Source organism: Camelina sativa, chromosome 16, assembly GCF_030686135.1.
Source record: "Camelina sativa cultivar CO46 ecotype springtype chromosome 16, ASM3068613v1".
In the NCBI taxonomy this organism is placed as follows: domain Eukaryota; kingdom Viridiplantae; phylum Streptophyta; class Magnoliopsida; order Brassicales; family Brassicaceae; genus Camelina; species Camelina sativa.
In genome coordinates, this window is record NC_141895.1 from 16,107,946 (window position 1) to 16,123,482 (window position 15,537).

The following is a 15,537-nucleotide window of genomic DNA, read 5'->3' on the forward strand; positions in this document are numbered from 1 at the left end:
AGAATGCAAAATACATCACCTAAGATAAAAAAAACTTCGGGTACCTACACATTTATCCACAAGACTAAAAACCCGTTCTGGTTTTTTTAATTTAGGTTTTTTCTGGGTGGTTTTTTTCGAATTTGGGCCGGGCTGAGTTTTTTTATCCACCACAAAATCCTAGTTGGGTCTACTTGACAAAAAAAAGTAAAAAATAACTCGTTATATTGATATATTGATCCACTTGATCATCAGATTATTTAAAGAAGTTTTTATTTCCCCAAAAAGTTTATTGACTTTGGGAAAACTTAGGGAAGTCTTTCATAGTCAACTTAAGCATTTGGATGTCTTTGTCTTTTGTGAAAATGATACCTTGACTTGGTATACTCCTCTCCTCTCAACACAAACCAAACCTAGAAGACATACTGTAAACAGTTCTCAAACAAATCATGTACTATCTCCCAACTTCTTGTCTGGTCTTGTTCTTCCTTTTCTTTTTATTCCACCCTCTTCCTTGTGTTCTAAGTAAAGAAGACCTTGGGTGCTGTGAGGCTCTCTTCCAATGTGGTAATCTCACTGCTGGGTTCCCTTCTGGGGTGGGAATCGTCCCAAATCTTGCGGTCATCCCTTGCTCGAGCTTCACTGCCTCAAAAACATCACCTCTCTAAGCATCTCGAACCATGAGTACAACGTTTTCCATATAGATCAAACATATAATACCCTTAGACTTGCTAGAACAGACCATCTAGGTTCTTTTTGTTCGGCTGGATTCAATACCACAACCTTCCCCCGCGAGATCTTTAAGCTTTTCCCAACATATAAGAGCATCACTGTCTTATACCACTGTGATCCTAAGCTATCTTACCGCTCAAGTTATACATGTCCAGATCTAGGTCTTTTCTCAATGTCTCAAAGCCTTGATTACAAGTACTCCTGCCAAGACAGTTTCATAGTTAACGTTCCAACGAGTTTTGTTCCCGAGGAGAAAGAGTTAAATTTGACCAATTCCAAAGTGCTCTACGAGAAGGGTTTGAGATGAAGCTGGTGATCGATGAGATACCATGTCAAGAATGTTCATCCACTCATGGAATCTGTGGTTTCAGCAGTACCACACAGATTTGCTGCAACGTAACCTCACCATCTGGGGGAGTAAGTTGCCTACCACAACCTCAACCTAGTGGTAAGTTTTTAACATAATCCTTCTTCACTATTTACCTATTGAGTGTAGTTCAAGAAATAAAACAGAGCAGTACCCAATGATCAAGCTGTCTCTGTTTTCAAGAAAACCTCTGTCCTCTAAATCATAGGATATGTCTTTGTGATCCCATTTTTTGTTCTACTTTTCAGCTGATGAGCTTAGGCGACGTTGCAGTGAAAGGTTTAGCTGCGGAAATCAGCGAGATCTCTACTACCCCTTTTGGATACCTGGCAGAGAATAATGTGGTCACCCTGACTTCAAAATCGACTGTAGAGGAGAATTGGCAGAGCTTAAAATCGCCTCAGTGAAGTTCAGAATCTTAAATATGAGCTATGACTCTTCTATCATAAGGCTAGCCAGATCAGATTATATCGGCGATCTTTGTCCCTCAAAACCACTAAATGAGCCACTCATCGAAAATGTCCTTCCCTTCAGTGTTGACACAGAGCTGCTAACATTATATTACGACTGCCAACTAAACTCATCTGTTTTTTCTACTACTAGCTACATTGGAGAGTTTGGCTGTAATAGCGAAAGAAGTTACTATGTAACGAGAAACCTCTCATCACCTTTACTTGACAAGTTTAGAGGCGTTTTAAACAGCTTAAGGGGAATGTGCAAAAGAAATGTTAGTGTTCCTGCATCTGGACCGGCGTTAAACACATTACAGAGAAGTCCAAATACAAATAATCTCAAGACGGCTCTTGAACAAGGTTTCGAGCTTGAAGTTAACTCGAATTGTTCCACGTGTGTTTTTTCCGGCGGTTCTTGTGGATATAATCAAAACTCAAGCGTGTTTGTTTGCTATTGTAAAAATGGACCTCAAGACTACCAATGCGATGATTTTTCATTGAATGGTAAGATATCTCCCAATCAAAGCTCTGTCTTAAACTCCAACTGAGTTTGTTTCTGGTTGTTGCAGGACCCATGTTTCGGTTGTTCCGGTATCCAATAGGTGCTTAACTCTTTCTTGGTGTGACTGATTTTATCATATTTAAGTCAATGTTTGTTTCGTTTCAAAATGTATTTATGTATATGCTGATAAATTTTCCTTTTAAATTGTTCTACAGTGGTTTCAATCATTGGCTTCTCATAGGTAAGTTTGGTGCCTAGAGATATTTCAAATTACTTCGATCAAAAAGAGTTACTTACTAATTAATGATTCCCTCTAATTGTTGCAAAGTCCAAATATTCAGAAAAAGAAAAACGTCAGATGATCGGAGACAAGAGAAGCTAAAGGCTCTTATTCCACTCAAACACTATACGTACGCGCAAGTGAAGAAAATCACAAAGTCATTTGCTGAAGTGGTTGGGAGAGGCGGATTTGGAATTGTTTATAAAGGAACCCTTTGTGATGGTCGTATGGTTGCGGTGAAAGTCTTGAAAGAATCAAAGGGTAATAATAGTGAAGACTTCATCAATGAAGTTTCTAGCATGAGCCAAACATCTCATGTTAACATTGTTTCCCTTCTTGGATTCTGCTCTGAAGGTTCAAGAAGAGCAATTATATATGAGTTTTTGGAGAATGGGTCGCTGGATAAGTTTATCTCGGAAAAGGCGTTGATGACTTTGGATTTAACGAAACTGTATGGGATCCCGCTAGGAGTTGCTCGTGGTCTAGAGTATTTGCATTATGGCTGTAAAACGAGGATTGTGCATTTCGACATTAAACCTCAGAATGTGCTGTTGGATGATAATCATTCCCCCAAAGTTTCTGATTTCGGACTTGCTAAATTGTGTGAGAAGAAGGAGAGCATCTTGTCAATGATGGAAACAAGAGGTACAATAGGATACATTGCACCAGAGATGATCTCTCGAGTTCACGGGATTGTTTCTCACAAGTCTGATGTGTATAGCTATGGGATGTTGGTCTTTGAAATGATGGGTGCAAGGAAGAAAGAAAGAAAGATTTGGTCACACCTCTGCCTCTAATGCAAGCTCAATGTACTTTCCAGAATGGATCTATAAGGATCTTGAGAAGGCAGAAAATAAAGATCTTGAGAAGGGAGACATTGGAAAGTATATCGAGGATGGAATCAGCAACGAAGAAGAGGAGCTAGCAAAGAAGATGACATTGGTTGGTTTGTGGTGTATTCAGTCTTCCCCATCAAACCGTCCACCGATGAATAGAGTAGTAGAGATGATGGAAGGAAGCTTGGATGCTCTTCAAGTGCCACCTAGACCTGTTTTGCAGCAAATTCCTACATTACCTCTTATTGAATCTTCTTGGAACTCAGAGGAAAGTTCAAGCATCTCGGAGATTGATGATAGAAATATATTGTTGTGAAGGTCGTGTATACTATACAGAAGAGATTCTATAAAGTTATGTCTGTAAATGTTATTTGCATAACAAATAGATAATATGTATAAGTATAAAAAAACACAATTCAACAGTTGCTACAAATACAATCGTGCTTTTATAGGTTCCACGGCGGCTACTTGGATCAAGTATGTGCTTTGTTTGACATCCTATATTGATGATTCTTTAATAGGTTGAGTGGGAATTTGCAACGGGCCTAGGAGGGACTTCAGTAGCATTTGATGTTTTTTTTCCCTTTTTGATCTTGGCTCGGCAACATAGGCAAAGAAACCAGGTTCATTGTATCATTTATTTTACTTGATTACATCAGTTTTTGATTGATGCAGACGAAATTACATAGGTTATTTAAATGATTCTTACAATGATGACTCTAATACTTTAGGTCAGTTTAATCAATTGATGCAACTATTTTCATCAGTTGATGGAATTGATCTTAAATTGTGTCACTTGAATAAAACGAAGTTAAATTTTATATCAAATTAGTATAACTGACATAAATATTTGTTTCAGTTATGAAACTGATGTTAAATATTTGTATCAGTTTTTCTAATTGATGTAATAATTGTATCAATTATAAATAAGTGACACTAAACCAAGTGTCAGTTTTTATAAGTGATTGGAAGAATAGTTTCATTTATGATGAACCGATGTTGATTTTTTTATCGTTCAATTAAGTAATGATACTATATGTATTACATCTATAAATGACATTTATGATTGATGTATTGTTCTTGCGTCAATATTTTTAAGGGGGATTTTAAAAAATGAGATAAATGTTTTACATCATAAATGTAAATGACATTTAATTTTTTTTTTAATTAAATTATATACAGAATTAAAATATACATAACATATAAAGATTACTATGTGAACTGAAAATCATTATATTATAGTACACTAGCTTAAAATCTGCGGTACACCACATGGTAAATTATTTGTAAAAAAAAATTATAATTATAAGTTGTATTTTTTTGTTAAATTTTGTTTGCTTTGTTTATTGTTATAATTGTATAATAATTGTTAATTTTATGATTTAACCCACATAATACCGCAGAATAATTTGTTTGTTTACATAATATGAATTTAATCAACTTAATTAGATATGTATATTTTTCTATTGTTTTAGCCGTTTATCACCGAATTAATGATATTTTAAATTATATCAATCTAATGAAACTTGTCTCGCCGTATAATCCTGTCTCGAGATATGTTAACTTGCAGTATATGACAACAAAAGATCAGCTCATATGAGCCAATGTGGGGGAAAATTGTTTACAAACAAAACGGAATGCAGAGATATACGCGCTTTGCGTGAAAAAAATCTGCATTTACATTAGCATTGCGTGAAATCAAAGTTAAAGAGAAAGAAGAAAACTCCTCCCTGTCACTCTTGATATCTTCGAGGTAAGTCTTGAAAGCCGGCCAGTCGTGGGGAGAATACACCATCTTCACCAAGTCTGAACAATCGGTATAAAACGCCACATGCCGATAATCATGCCCAATCATACACCGCATAGCCCAAACAAAGGCTTCGACTTCAGCATGTAAAGGGGAAAGACTTCGTTGGAAATTGGCAGCTCCCCTCGTGGGTAACGTATCCTGAGAAGTTGAGCACACCCATCCTGCACCCGCAAAAGCATCACCTGCCTTCCACGAGCCATCTATAAAGCATCGATAACCTGAGAAAAGAGCAGGAAGGTGACGCGTAAGCCCCGTCTCTCGAACACCAGGTGTAGGGGGAATTAAGGAGGAAACATCCTCCTCATCCTGCGACTGAGCCTGCAGCCATGAAGCTGCCTCCCCAAGCGCTAACCTAACAACATCCTCAGGTTTTTCCATTTGATTCTCGAAAACTCGAGCATTCCTCGCCTTCCATATATACCACATGATCCATGGAAAAGCCGCAACCTGAGATCCCGGATTGGAGCCACCCAAAAAATGGTCCATATTGGCATACACAGAGTCGATCGGAAAGGAAACTGGTCCTACCGGTACTTGTGCTAACGCTCAAACCTGACGAGCTGGGGGACACCTAAAAATGGCATGATTAACTGTCTCCTCATCCGCCTCACATCGAGCACAATCTGGATCACAGGGGATACCCCGCCTCCTTAGATTTGCCGATACCGAAATGCAACCTGACAAAACTTGTCACATAAAATGCTGGAGCTTTGGTGGACAAGGCACTTTCTAGACACTTGCCTGTAAAGGAGTAATGTCTGGCCCGTGCCAGAGGTCCGGCGAGGTCCTCCGTTTTGCCATTCGTTCCGTGTCATACCCTGACTTCACCGTATACTTCCCCGATTTTGTAAAGTGCCAACCTAAGGAGTCGTCTATCTGAGGGCTACCCAAAGGTAAAGCCCCTATCAGAGCGACATCCTCCGGATCAAAATGCTCAAAAAGCATATCCATGCACCATGTATTTGTTTGGCGATCAATAAAATGTGACATTTTTAACGAAGGATCCTTAAAAGGTCATTTACTCAAAGCTGGTCTTGGGTATTGAGCCGGTATCCATGGATCAGTCCACATAGAAATGGACTCTCCAGAACCAACTCGTGTAATAAGCCCTTTGTTTACCAAAGATCTAGCTGAAGTGATACTCTGCCACCCGTAAGATGGCGAATATGATCGGATCAGTTCCATAGGATATGAATTCCGATAATACCTGCCCTTAAAGACCCGTGCAAACAGGGAATCTGGGGCCTCAATTAACCTCCACAATTGTTTAGCCAACAAAGCTGAGTTAAAGTCATCAACATTCCTAAAACCCAGCCCCCCAACTGCTTACTACCACAAAGCTTCTCCCATGCTACCCAGTGTAAACCCTCAAACTAGCCCGAGCTCCACCAATAATTTGACACCACACTAGTAAGTTTACTCGTAACTGTCTTTGGCAACCGAAAACATGACATGACAAAAGTCGGTACCGCGGTCGCCATTGACTTTATCATCACCTTTCCCCCCCCCCCCCCGATAACTGTTTCGTCGTCCAACCAGTTGTCCTACTCTTAAGCCGATCCCTGACAAAAGAGAAAATCTTCGTTTTCGACCCTCCCAAACTTTCAGGGATCCCTAAATAGGACCCCATCCCACCCAGTTTTGAAATCCCAAGTACCCCTTGCACCTCTCGCTTTTTCTCGTTAGAAATCTAATGCCCGAATTGAACCGATGATTTATCGAAATTAATTTGCTGTCCCGAGACCACTTCATATTTCTTTAAAATATCCAAAACTGCCCCACACTGATCCTTATCCACCTTAAAGAAAATAGACTGTCATCCGCAAACAGCAGATGTGTTATCGTTGGACACTTGTTAGCCACCTTAATCCATGTGATCTGCTTATCTCTTTCAGCCTTCCGAATATTAGCAATTAGCACTTCCATACAGAGTATAAACAAATAAGGAGACATGGGGTCCCTTTGTCGAAGCCCTCTCTCTGGAGCGATTAGACCATTTGGTTGGCCGTTCAAGAGAACTTTATACTCAACCGAAGTAACACAAAACATAATCCAGGAGATCCATTTTTCCGCAAAACCCATCTTCCTTAGCAGTGCGTCCACAAATCCCCACTTTACCCTATCATACGCCTTACTCATGTCCGTCTTTATGGCCATAAATTTTCCTTTGCAGGACGGATTAGTATGGAGGCCATGGAATATCTCCTGGGCAATCAGACTGTTATCAGAAATCAGCCTCCCAGGAATAAAAGCTGATTGGGTCTCCGTGATAAGACTTGGTAAAACCAATTTTAACCGTTGACACAAAACCTTAGAAATTATCTTATACCCCACATTGCACAGACTAATCGGATGCAGCTCAGCCATCCGAGTAGGCCTAGCCACCTTTGGAATAAGATAAATATGCGTCCAATTTAAACTTTTATCAAAAACCCCTTCGACAAAGAAACGGTTAACCATGGAAACCAAATCCGCCTTAATAATCTGCCACGCTTTTAAAAAAAACAAAGCAGTCATACCATCTGGCCCCGAGGCTTTATCCGGGTGCATCATAAACAACGTCGTTCGTACCTCCTCGTCCATTTTTGGGGCTGTTAGGCGCCCATTTATCTCCTCCGTAATAACCAAGTTCACCTTCCTTAAAGCCTCATCAAAAATAGCTGGATTGGTGGATGTAAATAAATCCTCAAAATACAATACCGTTGTAGTGCAAATATCATCATCCTTCGTCGACCAAAAATTATTCCTATCATATAGGCGTGTAATCCTATTTCGGGCCTGCCACTGCTTAGTATGAGCATGAAAGTATTGTGTGTTTTTGTCTCCCACCTGCATCCATCTATTCCGACTTTTTTGATGCCAGTAAATCTTCTCATCCCGATAGGCCTCACGCAGCCGAGAACTTAAATCATAAATAACACTCGGAGGAACCGTATCATCCGCCTGAACCAAATCCAACTGTCGTTTAAGATCCTCAATTGTTTCTCTACCAAAAGGAACCTGCGCTTTACGCCATTGGGAAATGGCTCGTCTGCAACTGCCAATCTTATCCACAATAGTAGTGGAGTCGGGAGCGTTATTGCCACCCAGCCATGCGAAATGGCTTCCATCAAACCCGCCTTTCCAACCCAACGTCGATCAAACATGAAACAACGCTGTCCTCGCGGCCTTTTGGCACCAATACTAACCACAAGAGGTCTATGATCAGAGGCGATCATAAGGAAATACTCCGTAACCGTATCCGGGAACAGATCATGCCATTCCTCATTTCCTAAGGCCCTATCCAGTCTGCACCGAATTGGTTTCTTGTCCCGCCAATCCCGCCAAGACAAGCAATCACCAAGATAAAGAAATTCCAAAAAACCACAATCCTGAATCATCCCGTTAAAAGCCCGGAACGTAGAGGCGTGTCGAAGCTTACCACCACGTTTCTCATGATTCCCTGTTAGTTCTTTAAAATCACCAACAAAAATCCAAGGGGTGGATCGTGAAGAGCTGATCCTCAAAAGTCTTTCCCAAACCAACTCACGGTTTTTGGGGACCGGATCACCATAAACAAATGTAATGTGAAAAATCCATCCATTATGAACGGCCTCAATATCTATTAATCTGTTTGTTGCCAATAAAATAGATATATCAAAATCATTATTATTATAAAATAAAGCCAAAATCATCTTTATCAAAATCATCTAATAATTTTTAATATTATTGTTTTGTATTATAAATATTAGATTTATTTGAATAATATGTAAAACAAATTCGAAAAAAAAATAAATGTTTCTACGTGTTGTCGTAATGTGGCCTTTTAAGGTCAAAACATTAAGTTAGAAAGAGGATAGTGAGAGATCTGCCTTATCTTGTTGTAAACAATGCCTCCATACACTTCTCCTAACGATCGTCACATTGAGTCTGTTCTGAACATCCTTGTCTAGCTTCTTGGATGCTGGAATCAGTCCTTCACCATGTCTTCTATTGTTTTTTTCCTTCCAGAGTGAGTGTGCCAGCAGTTGGAAGGAATATCGCAGTAGAAACAGACAAACCTTCCCTAGTGACGTATATGTGAGAAACAGATGGTTTCGAGTTTCCAAGCGAGCCTTGCATAAAACAAATGAGGAGTCTGCCCCAACATCCCAAGTTATCATTTTGTCCCCCGTTGTTAAGCGATTATGTATTGCTATCCAAGCTAAGAAAGAGAACTTTGGTGTGGCGTGAGTGAACCAAATACCTTGGTACCACTCTTTGGTCGGCTGTTGGGTCCTTGTTGCTCGCCATACTTCTTTCACGTTAAATGTTGCCCTAAAGCGACCTGTTCCCTTTCCAGAGGACCACATCCTCTGTTTCCATCAATTCCTTAGTCAAAAGCTCCTCTATAAGTATTTCTATTTTGTTTAGGTGGTCGGCTCTATGTCTTTGTCGCCTATAAGACAAGATTACATGAGCGAAAGCGTCCTGGAGACCAATTCCCTCATGGCCCTGTTAGAGCAAACAGGGGTCCCAATGGAGACCAGTTGTCGTGCCAGAAGGAGATACTCTTCCTATTTCTGATTTCAAACTTTACAAACTCAGCGGCAAGGGACGACCAATAACCACAATGAGCGACCAGTAGGAGCCCTTGTGGATCAGGTATAACCTCAACCATTGTACCCACAATGAGTTTGAAGATAACATTCTCCAAATAAGTTTTAGGCAGCTGACCTTATTTACTTCTGCAAGAGAGCGGAGCCCAGCCCTACTTCCTCCTTTGGATGACACGCTTCAGCCCACAACACTTTCTATTTTTTCCCATTTAACTTCGGACCAGACCTTAGGAAGGCAGAACACAAACTATCAATTTTTGTGATGCAAGCTCTTTGCAATCGAAAGGCGGACATTAAAAAGTTGGTAAGACTGTGGATCACTAAGATTATAAGTTGTAAACGTCCTGCAAACAAGAGATGGCGAGCTGTCCAACTCCCAATTATGTCTCTAATGCGTTCTATAAGAGAATTGTAGTCAGATGTTGTCATTCTATTAGTTAGCAAAGGCAAATCAAGGTAGCGCACTGGCAAAGAACCCGAGGTAAAAGGAAAGCAGCGAAGAATCTCCTCCTTATCATTGTCACTTACCCTGCCATGTATAATATCGACTTTTCTAGACTGCTTTTTAAACCTGAGAACTCAGCAAATTGATCAAATAGCCGCAATATACCCTCGATGGACCTTTTATTCCCATCGGTGAAGACCAACAAATCATCAGCAAAACATATGTATGTCAATTATAAGGTTTGACAGCAAGGATGGAACCCAATCTTCTTTTGCAGAATACCCCTATCAGTCATTGTGGATAAAACTTGCATAAAGATAACAAATAGGTAGGGAGACAGCGAGCATCCCTTGCCGATGTCCCTCGTACTATGAAACAAACCGAACAATTTGCCATTTACTTATACCAAAAAAGAAGGCGTGGAAATGCAAAGTTTTATCCATTTTGTAAATCTATTTTATAAATATTAGATTGAATTAATATGATATTTAGTAATATTATAATCATTTATATTTTATAGAGAAAACAGATGTAATCATTTACTTTTTGTAAATGACGTTAAATCAGCAGCTACATAAGTTTTTTTTTCTATTGATTCAAAAAGTAAATGATTACGGCTTTAATTGGTGACAAAAAACAAAGCTTTACTATTTGTACAGTTTTGATTTTTTACCAATCACAAAAATTTTACCAAAATTTTTATAAAAAGCTTTACTCTGAGCTTTTTGTACAACTTTCATGTACAACTCTTTATTACAGCTTTGAACTATTCCGTAAAAGCTTATAGCTTTTCTGTACAGCTTTTGGCTACGTTACAGATGAAACCCTACATCAGTTTTGTTCAAATGACATTAAATCAGCCACTACTTACCTCAATTATCTTAAACGACCCAAAACCATGTCGAGTGTTTTTATATGAGATGCTTTTATTAAAAAATAATAAAACGAAGGGAGAAGAGGAATGAAGAGAGAAGAGGAAAAGAGAAGATACATTTCGTTTCTAAGACAAAAAAGTGACAGGTCTAAACCACATAAAAAAATTTTGAGTTTATTGAAAAAAATAAAAAATAAAAAATTTTAATAATTTTTTTTTGAGCAATCATCAACGTCGCTGGAGAAGCTCTAAACCACATATTTAACATCACTTTTTATTAAGTGATTCAAAATGAGGTCGTTTAATTTTTCGACATCATATTAGTGATGCTAGAATATTCGTCTCCTGAAGCGGTACACCAGGGTAACAAAAATACCTGATAGTAAACAACAATGTAACAGAGAATGTTTGATTAGCCAATTTGTAGTATAATATATAGCCCCTATTGGCAAGGAGAATCAATATCATAATCTCTGGGCAGCAAACTAACCTATGAGACTCAAGATCGACACACCCACTGTAGAAACAATAAATAAGTAAAATTTCGGTAGCATAGAACCAAAGTAAATCGCTAATATAAAAAATCATTAAGGAAAAAATGTAACTCAGAGAAGAATGATTAAGTACCTAGTATCCAACGAACAAATACGTCTGCATCAATCAAATGGCACGAAAAAAAAAAAGTCAACTAGAGCTGAATACAGAACTTTGAAAACAAAAACGAAAAGATTGTTTTTTGTTGGTAAAATGATCCAATTAAAGAAACTTACTCTTATTCGAACCGCATGATAGGCTATAGGGGTCTTTACAATAGCAGAGGAACGCACGTGAGGTTTGATTATATCCACAAGTACCCTCAGCGTCTATGAACATTGAATAATCAAAATATATTTAGAGAAATTTTGTAAATATATAGACACCAACTAAAATCCAAATTCAAATATACCTTTTGGTGGATGACATTTAACTCCTGGTGTTAAGATTTCGTTGAAGCCATGACATTTACCATGAGAGGATAAACATTGTTGACAAGCATTCTCATTGATCACTACCTTCACTTCAAACCCTTTTCTTAAAACACTTTCCAAATTGGTCACATTCAAATCTTTCTCTTTTGTAACGAAACTTGTAGGAACCTTCAAGGTGAAACTGGAACGGCAGTTCTCAGGTTTTATACCAGGGTTTTCAGACACTGAGATCGGACCTATATCAGGACATGTGTAGCTAGAAAGGCTAGGAGGCAAAGAGGAACATTGGTAGAATACGGTGATGGTCTTGTAGGTCGGTGAAAGCTCGAAAGTTTCGGGAGGTAAGGTTGTGTTGGTGAATACAGAGGAGCAAAAAGAACCTAGAAGGTCTTGTTTAGCAAGTGTAAGAGTATTAGATGTCTGATCTAAATGAAGAACAGAGTATTTTTGGTTTGATATGAATAGAGAGGTGATGTTGTTTTTGTTGCAGTGAAGCTGCAACAATGGGTGACCGCAATCTTTGCGACGGTTCCCTCCCGAGAAGGGGAACCCAACGGTGATGTTACCACACTGAAACGGAGTCTCACACCAGCCAAGTCGTTGATTACTTGAAGCACAAGGAAGAGGGTGAATTAAGGAGAAGATGAAGAATATGATCAGACAAAAAGTGGGAAGATGGTACATGATTTGTTTGGTTCATGAACAATTTGTCTTTGTAGTTTGATTTGTGTTGAGAGAAGGAGAGAAAATGTATTAATGAGGTAGAGAGAGATAATCAAGCAGCCTCAGGACCATGTCAAGTGGGGAGAGTGGCCTGAGGACCATATCAAGTGGGGGGACAAAAACATAGACTAGGGGGGTCACATGTCACGTTTATTTTTTGTTTTTTTCTATATGATATTTTTTTAAAATATCTCTCTTAGCATTGTGATCATTCTTTATTTAAAGAAATTGCGGGTACCCCAGCAATGGCGGATCTAAAAACGTATTTAACTAATTAAAATATAGTAACAATAATATTAATAAAATTCAAAACCAAAAAATAAAACGTTAAAAAGTTGTCAACAAAAACATATTAAGAAGTCCTACAAAACTATTGTACGATCTTATCACTAACCTCATTTGTTACTTTATTTAAATGCTCTTTTTCGATAAAACAAACCATACAATCATTTAAAAATTGATCACTCATTCAGTTTCGTAAGGTAGTCTTCACAATTTTCATCGCAGAAAAGCATCTCTCGACTATAGGAGTGACAACAGGTAAAGTTAAAACCAACTTCAGAAATCGATAAACAAGAGGATGCAAAAGATGTTTTTTTGTCTCCATCATCACACGTGCAAGATCTCCAAGACTCTCCAAATCAGCAAACCTTTTATCTTCACGGATATTGTCGATGTAAATACCAAGTTGATGCTTAAGAGATATCAACTCCATAGAACAAAAATCTTCTAGATAAAACTCAGATAATCTCACAAGTTTTGACTGGTCAAACTCGTGGAATGAACCAAAAGGGATCAAAGACACAGTGCAACCAAGCAATTCAGTGTTTATCTTATCAAAACGATCATTAAACTCTTGAATTTGCATATCCAATACAGTGTAAAAACATTCCACGTGACAATGATGCAAGTTTGTTATGTTGGTTCTTCGTCCTGGCTTCTTTAAATCAACAAATTCTTCTTCCATGATGATCAACTCAGTTTTATGACTCTCACAAAAAAAATTAACTTTTTCAACCACAGAATCCCATCTATTATCCCTGAGATTGTACAATTGTTGCTTGGTTGATTTCACTAGAGACATATCATTCAAAATGTCTTGATCTTTCCTTTGAAGAGCCACTGATAAAGTATTTGTGATCCCAAGAAGAAGTAACAACAACTGTAAGTAGAACACAAAATCAAAGTTGTGCAAATATTTGATGAGACCATTAGCTTGACGTCTTTTGATACCATCACTCCCTTCGCTTTGGATATACTCCAATACTTTCACAATAGAAGAGAATAAATCAACTAATCGTACTAAGGTATTGAAGTGAAAACCCCATCGAGTATTACCAGGTCTCTCTAATGAAAGCTCCTTGTTCAGTCCCTTTCCTGTCTTAATTTCACATTGACTAATTCCTTCTTCGATGATCCTTCGTTGGTCTTCTCAAACCATATATTTCCTCTTACAAGAGGCTCCAACCACATTTAACAAGACTGAGATCATATAAAAAAAATCACCAACTTCAAAATGATTTTTAGCAACTTCCACGACGACCAATTGAAGCTGGTGAGCAAAACAGTGTAAATAATATGCAGTACTATTTTCTCTTAAAATCAAAGATCTCAACACATTAAATTCACCTTTCATGTTCCTTGTTCCATCGTAACCTTGTCCTCTTATTTTTTTTCATACTCAACCCCCGCTTTGCAAACAATGAATCAACATCACATTTCAGAGTTGCAGAAGATGTATCTTGAATATGAATAAGACCAATAAATCTTTCTTTTACTATCCCATCTTTATCAACGAAGCGAAAAACCACTGCCACTTGCTCCTTAGTAGAAACATCTGCAGACTCATCCACCAACAAGCAAAATACATCATGATTAACTTCTTGAATATAGATTCAAGAACTTCCTCTGCAAAGCAATGCACTAGATCAGTCTGAATTTTGTGAGACACCATCTGATTATTTTTTGGAGCATTCTCCAACAAAACCTTACTTACATGCTCATTTTGATCTGCAGTATATTTCACAAGCTCGATGAAATTTTCTCTATTAGCTGATTCTACTAACTCATCATGACCTCTAGAAGGTAATCCTTGCTGTAATAAATATCTACAAGCATCAATTAAAGCATTCAGTCTATTTTTGTATTCATTGTTTACTGCATCATCTTGCTTATAAAAAGCATGAACAATTGATTGACCTTGTCTCATCAAATTATCAGCCATTTTCAATGCATTATTGTGAAAACTATTCACTTCTCCCACATGACCACTCAATCTCTTTGGATTTTTCCATGTATCAAATCCCTTTGTTACAAACTCATCACTTCCACCTTTATTTTCTGTGTAATATCTAAAGAAATAGCAAACCAAACAAAAAGCCTTGTCTTTCTGCACACTATATTTCAGCCAATCACCATAATGATCAAACCAAGTTGATTTGTGACCACCAGTGCCGGTCCAGCAACATTGGAGGCCCAATACAAAAAATAATTGTACTTTTAAAATGAGGCCTGATAATATTTTCTTTTAAATTGTTTTTCTCAGTAAGTCCAATGCAATTTTTTAAATGGAGTTTCAACTCAAAGAAATTTTTAAAATGAGGCCTCAACTGAAAACAAATTTAAAAAATGAGGCCTTTTAAAAGAAACTAACTCTTAAATTGAGGCCATATAAGTAAGAAAAGAAACAAAAAATCCTTACAGAATGGACTTTAGAAAATTGAGGTCCAATACCTATGTATCATAGGAATGTGTCCAGGGCCGGGCCTAGTGACCACGAGGTTGATAAGGAACCTTAACTTAATATTTGTGTCTTACCTCATCTCTTTGGTTAGGATTATATTTCACAGTTTGGTGACACCAAAGAGGAGTGTCGATCGACACCAGGAGGGAAGATAGGTTCAGGAAATTCAGAAATAAAAGCAAGAGTTAATTCAATAAAAACAAGAGTTAATTCAGTAAGAGAGAAGATAGGTTCAGGAAATTCAGAAAA

General features: G+C 38.0%; 2 protein-coding genes and 3 pseudogenes across 3 annotated transcripts; 2 read left to right on the forward strand and 3 right to left on the reverse strand.

The window, feature by feature from the left end:
- Positions 1 to 428: 428 nt before the first annotated feature.
- Positions 429 to 3,109, forward strand: LOC147925586 (LEAF RUST 10 DISEASE-RESISTANCE LOCUS RECEPTOR-LIKE PROTEIN KINASE-like 2.7; annotated as a pseudogene).
- On the forward strand, positions 2,365 to 3,568 carry LOC109129613 (LEAF RUST 10 DISEASE-RESISTANCE LOCUS RECEPTOR-LIKE PROTEIN KINASE-like 2.7 pseudogene; annotated as a pseudogene).
- A 1,201-nt stretch (positions 3,569 to 4,769) lies between these two features.
- On the reverse strand, positions 4,770 to 5,948 carry LOC147925587 (uncharacterized). The gene is made up of 2 exons (XM_087492683.1): positions 5,700 to 5,948; positions 4,770 to 5,405 (listed from the first exon to the last, which is right to left on the reverse strand). Exons 1-2 carry the CDS (start codon positions 5,946 to 5,948, stop codon positions 4,770 to 4,772), a joined length of 885 nt encoding a protein of 294 aa, XP_087348809.1.
- A 4,938-nt stretch (positions 5,949 to 10,886) lies between these two features.
- Positions 10,887 to 12,729, reverse strand: LOC104750477 (LEAF RUST 10 DISEASE-RESISTANCE LOCUS RECEPTOR-LIKE PROTEIN KINASE-like 2.8). Of its 2 annotated transcripts, XM_010472273.3 has the most exons (5): positions 11,801 to 12,729; positions 11,625 to 11,717; positions 11,482 to 11,505; positions 11,345 to 11,371; positions 10,887 to 11,230 (listed from the first exon to the last, which is right to left on the reverse strand). In XM_010472273.3, exons 1-5 carry the CDS (start codon positions 12,504 to 12,506, stop codon positions 11,184 to 11,186), a joined length of 897 nt encoding a protein of 298 aa, XP_010470575.1. In that variant the 5' UTR covers positions 12,507 to 12,729; the 3' UTR covers positions 10,887 to 11,183. The 2 variants fall into 2 exon arrangements, with proteins under 2 accessions (XP_010470575.1, XP_087348519.1); XM_087492393.1 differs by lacking the exon at positions 11,345 to 11,371.
- A 285-nt stretch (positions 12,730 to 13,014) lies between these two features.
- On the reverse strand, positions 13,015 to 14,754 carry LOC104753634 (uncharacterized; annotated as a pseudogene).
- Positions 14,755 to 15,537: the final 783 nt, after the last annotated feature.